This window comes from Protobothrops mucrosquamatus, unplaced genomic scaffold (assembly GCF_001527695.2).
Source record: "Protobothrops mucrosquamatus isolate PMUCROS unplaced genomic scaffold, P.Mucros_1.0 scaffold3057, whole genome shotgun sequence".
NCBI classification, from domain to species: Eukaryota; Metazoa; Chordata; class Lepidosauria; order Squamata; family Viperidae; genus Protobothrops; species Protobothrops mucrosquamatus.
In genome coordinates, this window is record NW_015389069.1 from 179,047 (window position 1) to 187,132 (window position 8,086).

An 8,086-nucleotide genomic window follows, 5' to 3' on the forward strand; every position below is an offset into this window, starting at 1 on the left:
AAAATCCTGAAAATCCTAAAGAATGCCTTTTAAAATTCATAGTATCACTTTTAAATGAATTTGAACCTTTAAAATGATGTGACAGTCTAACCTGCACAATATTGAAAGGATAAGACTTTTTATAAAATGTCCATAATGTTTTTATGCTTCTGCTGTAATCTAGTCTTCATGTAAGTACTACTAAAACTCTTGTTCTGGTAATCTTTAACTGGGTGAAAGTTGCATAAAATCCATAGAAAATAACTTGATTGAGAAAAATGATTTTGTATTGTATTATTGTATAACATGTAAATAGCATAATTACAAAATTCATTCAAATTAAATGTTTAAAAAGTGTAAAAAAATATTACATGCAAGTATAAATGACTGAAGCATCTTATGAAATTGAAGAAGTTGCCTGTGCTAAGAAGACACTTTAGCTTCTTTGTCCGGGAGGGGATATTCTTCCACTTCACCATTAAACATCAGCTCTACAAGAAAAAACAAAGTATCATAGGATACCAAAATATAATGAAAAATATATGTACAATAAAATCCATTAAAAATAATTCCCCCATTTCCTCCTTCCACCGGGAAACATGGTCTTCTGAAAATATTACAGCTGGGGAATAGGTTGCAAGTTTGTGGGAAACAGGAAAGAAAACCTTAGCATCAGGACTCCCTATTTGCCTATGTAGACTCCTTCAGATTATTGTACATCTAAGCTGAAAAATATGTCACTCGGCGTTCTAAGGTTCCTTAAAATTATTAACGCTTTATTCTCAATATATTTACCAGTATTGTTAACAAGGAAATAACACTTGTTAAATGTTATAAATGTCAGAAGCATCACAATTAAAATAAGGCAAACAACAAAATATAAAATACAAATTAAAATATGTACTTGTTCAATGCATTTATAGCAATAGTGAAGCTGAGATACTGAATTCTATTTATTGCTGGACAATCCCTCAATTTAATTTCTCTAGTCATTTTGCAGTACTACTGTCTCTTCAAATATATTCCCATATTCTCCCCTAACACTGTTTTCTGCTGTTCCTTTCCTTGTGGCTAATGACTGAAATTACTGCCATACTATCTCCTCCCTTTCCTTAGTAATTTCCTTGATCTAAAATTGTTTAGGAAAGAAGCAGCAATTTGCCATTCAGATAATCTATTAAGGAGATTCCCATATTCTAATGGATTACAGTCTAATCTTTTTCTGTACCTTCACTGTGATCCAGCTGAGGCCGATATGACAAAAAGAACCAGGAGATCCCAACAAGAATAGCTATCACAAGATTAACCACAATCCAAGGCTGAAGAATCTGTTTTTCTTCATCTGAAATCCTGGGTGGAGTTGGGGAGTGGGAGAGAGGAGAATCATACGTATTTATTAGTTATAAAAGCTTCAGTTATATCTGTATAATCATACATATATAGTAAAGATATCCTTAAATTAACTGTCTTTTAAGAAGGAAAAAGTCCATAATTCTTACCAAAGGCTACCATTTTCTAAAGATGGTGTGTACAAGTTGATCCTGTCACTTGTCATTTGTTGGCTCAGGGACAAGATAAGAGCAGCAAAATACACTGGAAGAAATGAATAATGTTTATTATTGAGATATTCCAGATTTTGGAAGAGTTAACAACACATTGACATGTTCGAGCCTTATGTTTCTTCCATGAATCTGATTCACCAGTGTGCAGATAGTCCTCGACCTTATGACCAAAATTGAGCCCAATATTTATGTTGTTAAATGAGACATTTGTTAAATGAGTTTTGCCCCATTTTAAGATCTTTGTCACAGTTGTTAAGTGAATCACTGCAGTTGATAAGTTAGTAACACAGTTGTTAAGTGAATCTGGCTTCCCCATTGTTTTTGCTTATCAAAAAGTTGCAAAAGATGACCTTTTTGATGGTGTAATATTGGATATAGACTGAAGAAGTTAATATAGACCACTGAATTACTAATGGACCCAGACAACACGTTATTTATTTACTGTAAAACTAGAAAATTAATATTTATTAAAAAAACTGTGAAAATGATTATACTATTGCGACAACCTCCCAAATTCTTTGATCACTGCCTAGATTTTCCCTTTCAGGAATTCCAAAACAGCAAAACACTTTGATAGCATTCAGACTGCTCTTTTCTGTCCTATATCAGAAAATAAATTTGCTGCACTTTAGTCTATTCAGAGGACAGATACAGAAGAGAATTGTGAGATACAAATCTGCAAAATTAGTTTATGAGTTATCAAATTATTACTTGATAAATATATAACCAGCTTAGAGCCTCCTAGCATTACTTTTATTTAACAAAATATACTGGTAGTCTTTATGGAAATGGTTGCTTTTTTACAATACACAATAAGTTATGTGAAAACAGAAGAATAAAGCTGTAAGATCAGAATGAAAATATAATTAAAGCATAAACTGGAGTAACTAGGTAATGCTTATTGGTCAGCTAGTGCTGTTTACTCACTGAAAGAAGCAATTGCTGCTGGATCCAATGTAAGAAAACTGCGTACTGCCACTGCTGCTTTAGCCAAATTGATTCTGAAAAATGAGTATGAAATTGATTTAATTAAAAGGAGCCACTAGCTGATTGACTTTGTTCTGCTATATCTCATAAGAAATTATCCACTGATGTTAAGGAAATAAGATGTTCTCTAAAACCTTGATCTAGGGGCCAATTATTTCATCAGAATAATTAACCTGTGTTGGTATCATTGGTTAAACTAGATGTCTCCAGTTCAGAAATATTGATAATAAAAGTTTTTTAGTAAAAGAATAAAGAATTTCAAAAGTAGGAAGTATAAGAAACTAACAGAACACAATGCAAATCTTTCTGGTTTGAGAGTAGTTTCCATACTGAACATCTTAAAAATCATCAGAAAAATATCTGCACTGCTACAATTATATGTCAAGAGTTTAAGCTATTAATCATTGTTTCAATTAATAAGATAACTTTACAATGAATCATAGGCATTGTCACTAAGACAGAGGAATGCACAAATACCTGTCAAAAGCTGAAACGGTACTAATTGTAAGTAAAAAATAAAGGAGGCATTGAGCAGGATATGCCAAAGTCTTGTACTGCTGTAGCAAATTTGAAAGGGTTGAAAACTGATTTCCTGCCAGAATATAAATCACTATGATGTTCCACACAGCATAGCCAGCGAGAAAGCCGTGAGTAAAAAATCCAATTACCCTAATAAAAGAAAGCATATTAATAAAAAATTAAACGTTTACAAATCTTACAGAGTTAAATGTTCAGAATGTCAGATTTACAAGAACCTTTATGTCCACCATCTTAAATTCAGTCTCTAGTGAATTAGAAAGTCAGAATTCCCTAAATTCAGGATTTAGTGAATTAAATTCAAATTCTAGGCTCTGAATTTGCCTTGCCAGTAGTTTTCACCTATGCAATAGGGACTTTTGTATTCAAGTTTCAAGTTATTAACCTGTATTCAAGTTATTCAAGTCACAGAGAGTAATGCTCAAAATCAAAAGATTTTAATTAATAATCTCTATTCAAATATTTTTGTAGGTGGCAAATAACATTTATAAGAAATAATTATAAGTGGAGGCCAATCATCATATCAATTACTGTCATTTTCTGAAGGAATTACCAGGATGTTAATTGTTGTGGAAGACTATTTATTTGATGTGACTGAACTCATTGTGCAGAATATTACAGTGATTATGCAAGCGCCATACATTAAAACTTTCAGACAAACATCCTAAGATGGACAAATGGGAAGAATTAAGATGCAGTGGAAGTGTGCGTCTTATGACGAGATTCTGTTAATATATCCTGAAACAGAACTTCTTGTAAATAGTCTTAAATTTATTAGATATTCCAGCTCAGAAAAAGTTATATTGGCCAAGAGTCAACAGGCACATTCACAGTATATGGATAGAAAAAGCTTTGTGGTGAAGGGCTGAGTTGCAAATTTCACATACATCACTGTGTTTTAAGCCTTAAAATCGAGTTTTGTTACCAAGCCAAAACTATAACGTTAAACTAAAAACTGTCTGTAGCAACTTAGCTTGGGCTATAACGATAGAGTGGGACCTGCAGGGGAACATATTTTCTCCACACAGCTCTAAAGCAAGGTTAATTGATTGCTAAGTAGATGCTCGCCTGCATTATGAAATGAAATCTCAGGGAGATTGGTAAACAATTGCATCTTGGTGAATCAACATTTCAAGTGTACCTGAGATCATGACAGAGAGAGATGGTGGAAAGGAGGAGAATCTGATTCCAAAGTCAGGAGAAGGCATCACTGGACATTTTATTCGTTTTAATCACTTGTTCATTTTTAATGATGTCAATAGTGGGAATAATTTCATACCTAAAACCACGATGAACTGAAAGTGCCACATCCTTAGTAGTCCAAGAAGCCTTTACATCCATAAACACTTGAACGTGTTCAGTAGTTTTAATCAAATCCTTGCGATCTGTGGCCTGAAAACGCCCTGGGGGGGGGGTGGAAATGTTAAGTGCTTGTAAGAAAAATATTGTTAAAGCTTCCTATTACTATACTTGTTCATAAAAATTCAGGTTAATTTTTTGGTGAGTGTAAATTGAGACTATATACATATGCATACTTTCTAATTGCAAATTCATTGCTGCTCTTACTGTATATCAGGAATCATCTGAAAGCAAACCCTATTGACTTCAGTGAAACACGACTATTTGCAAGGTGACTATTTGGTGGTACTTAATTTGCTATCGTCATTTGGTTCTAGTAATCTCAGCCATAATCAAAGAAGGAAAAAATGGATCTGGATGAAGTATTAAAATTATTATATCAACTTCTGGGACAAATGGAAATTCAGGCACCTTTCCCCCATTTGAGAAAGTTAAGATTTGTTGGTTAAGGCACAAAATAATATCAAGAAATGTAACAAAGCTTTTAATTAGCAGCTCTAAATGATTATTTTTATTTGCTTATTATTACATTTCTACACCACCCATCTCATCTATGAGAGAATCCTAAATATGAGATATTATTTCTCTATATAAATAAAAATAAATAGCTCTGGGTGGTTTACAAAAACAATATATTCAAATTTTCTTAGAGTTTCATGATGTCAGACTATACTATTTCTAACAGCAGGAACAGTATAATGCATTAGGTGGAAAAGGATATCCCTCAAAAATTCTGCAAATTTTTTCAAAAGAAAATGAAATGGCACAAAGGCAAATTCTCTAAATCAGATTTTTAAACTTTCTTTCAACAATGACTTTTAGGATAAGTTCCTGCACTTTTTTAAATCAAGTAACGGTGAGGGTTGTCTCATGGCACAGATACTTCATGTAAGCTTTGTATGAATTTTAATATGATATATTTATTGATCAGTCAATTGACCATATCAAAGTATGAGCATCAGCCAGAACAAAATACAATGAGATAAGATACAGTGGAGTGAGTTTCAAAAGAGTCATACTTAAGTAAGGATGTGCTTGCACATTTTGAAGTACTATAAATTCAACTTAAAGGATATTTATTCATGTACCCCCCATCCTTGATATTCTAGAAATTACTTAATATGATGTTCTAGAAAATACTGAAAATCTGGTTGTTCTCTCAGGCCTTGAGATAAGGTAGCATAAACCCCTTTTGGTTTTGTTTAGTTTTATTTTTATGGTCCACCATGCTCTCTTTTATGTTCTTTTTTAAATTATAAGCTGCCAGAGTTACTAAGTGGCCCTGAAATTGATTAATTGAATGAATGAATAGACAGACAGACATAATCTGGATAAAGAAAGTAATTCCTTCAAGATATAAGATGAGAGTTGTCATCATCATCATCTTTTACCATATTTGTTCAAATATACTAACATTTTGTTGTTGTAAAACAAATTACTTACGATTTTTTTCAACAAACACTTTGCTAACAGGTTGGCTAACCCCAGTAGGAGCAGAAAACACAGAACGTTGTTCTGTGCCTTTTACTTGCTCATCCTCAATTATATCTTCATCCTCCACACACAATTCACTGGAACTTTCTGCAGGCCGGGTTTTCCTAACATTATAGTAGCAAAAAAAAAAAAAAAAGGACAGTCATTCTCTTCTTTAATGTTAGTGACTCAGGGTATACCTGTATCATATATTTGCTAGATTGTGCCACAATCTGCATTCAAAGAGGAAAACATTAAATATGAGGTGAGTACAAAACATCATCTGGCACCTGCTTAAATCAAATGCATTTTTTCCTAAATTTGCAAACTGTAGATTCAGAAAAAGATGCAGTAGTTTTAATGAACTGCTGAATTCTCCAAATCTTCTTTCTCCCTTCAAATCCACAGAGCTTTTATGTTCCTCAAAGGATGATCAGTGCTCTTCTACTGTGATGGAATACAGTAAGAAGGTGGATTCATAGAATAGATGGGGAAACATTCCAGACGAGTAAAAAGCAACCCAGCCCAGATTGGTGTGAAAGGAAGAGGGTGAAGATAGTCCCTCCCTAATAGTTCACATTTTAGATGCAAATTAAATACAGTGCTTAGTCTGGCAAGAATTTGTCTATAGGTGTGAAACATTAAAGAACTCAGCTTGGAAGAATCATGTGATATTTTTGGTTTTGGGCCTGGCAACTATAGTGAACTAGACTAGAAGATGATCCAAGGTATATGCTCCCACATCAGAAATTTATAGGAATCAAACATGATACACAATGTTAAGTATGACACATTGCATTTAACCCTGTCACTGTAAAAGAAAGAAGCAAAGAATGAAAAATTCTGGTTAACGATAGAGATAGGGCTTGGTTGCTTGATGTCATGGCATCTGTCTGGCCAATTTCATCTTGCAGAGTTGGCATGCTTTGAGTAAATCTGTCAGGACCCTCCAAGGATGCTTTCTCTGGAGCAGTGCCTGCTTTTAGGAAGGAGGTCCTTCCCAAGAACTGAATGTCCCTCTTTTTTGTCTAAAATAATGAAGGGGTGTGTGTGTGAGAGAGAGACAGAGACAGAGACAGAGACAGACTGACTGACTGACTGACTGACTGAAAGAGACCTTTGCTACATTGTGCTTGCTATCTGTTGCATATTATATTTATATTTAATTAACTTTATTGTGATTTCTTTGTTGGGAGCTGCCCAGGGTCACCGAGTGTCAAATTGCATACAAGTTAATAAATCATGATTTTTATTTCCTATTTTTCTGGAGTTGAGTAGGAGGAAGTTTTGTCTTTTAAGTGATGTAAATAAACAATTCCAACAGTCTTCCTGTAATCTTGAATATATTTAGGGTTGCATTGATATATGCATTTTTGGCTCTACATTTTGGCTATACATCATATACTTTCAAATTTCGTTCCAAGAGTCAAAATGATAGAAATGTGTTTCAACAAAGTATACATGTTATTAACTTTACAGACATCACACAATGGTTTGTGAATGAGCAGAGTAATGACTATCCATTTAGGGACACTGGCATACATAGAATAACATGACTTAATCTAGGAGCATAATAGAAACCAACTCATACATGGAAAAGTCCCTCTTGCCCCTGAATGAGGATGCTGTTTCTTAATAGGATATTTTTTTCCTGAAATATGTTCCATGCAGCAACATTATTTTAAGATAGACAGGTAAAAATGACATTAAAAAAGAGAATCTTTACCTGCAGTACAATCAGATACATGTGCACAAAATTATCTTAAATGTGTTTCTTGGCTTGGAATTATTTATTTGTTCCCTGAAAAGAGTTAAACATTTACTAAAATGTTTACCAAATCGCCAAGCTTGGAGATCAAACCAACAGGCCAACTACCAACCCGAGCTATTAATACTGAAACACATCTCATTTACTAAAATCTTTGGGCAAGCATACTTGGCAATTAATACTAAGCTGTGAATAAAATATTCAAATCTAGTCTCAGTTATACATTCATTTCATAAATCTAAATAAAACCCTTTCTTAAACCTCAGCTTTCATTGCAATATCAGTGTATCAATCAAATGTTATAGCACTGCATGAGAATAACAGATAAATGACATGAAAAGCTAAGCATTCCAAAATTCTATACACAAATGTCTCTCTCTCTCTCTCTCTCTCTCTCTCTCTCTCTCTCTCTCTCTCTCTC

At 33.5% G+C, this 8,086-nt stretch overlaps 1 protein-coding gene across 1 annotated transcript in view; it reads right to left on the reverse strand.

Annotated features, from left to right (window-relative positions):
• Positions 1-271: 271 nt before the first annotated feature.
• TMEM237 (transmembrane protein 237) overlaps positions 272-8,086 on the reverse strand; it is a 16,810-nt gene continuing 8,995 nt past the window's right edge. The window contains exons 7-13 of the mRNA XM_015826330.1: positions 5,868-6,030; positions 4,345-4,468; positions 3,006-3,197; positions 2,469-2,542; positions 1,479-1,572; positions 1,208-1,329; positions 272-470 (exon numbers count right to left, since the gene is read on the reverse strand). Coding sequence (XP_015681816.1) covers positions 403-470; positions 1,208-1,329; positions 1,479-1,572; positions 2,469-2,542; positions 3,006-3,197; positions 4,345-4,468; positions 5,868-6,030 — 837 coding nt within the window. The 3' untranslated portion in view covers positions 272-402. The remainder of the gene's footprint in view (positions 471-1,207; positions 1,330-1,478; positions 1,573-2,468; positions 2,543-3,005; positions 3,198-4,344; positions 4,469-5,867; positions 6,031-8,086) is intronic.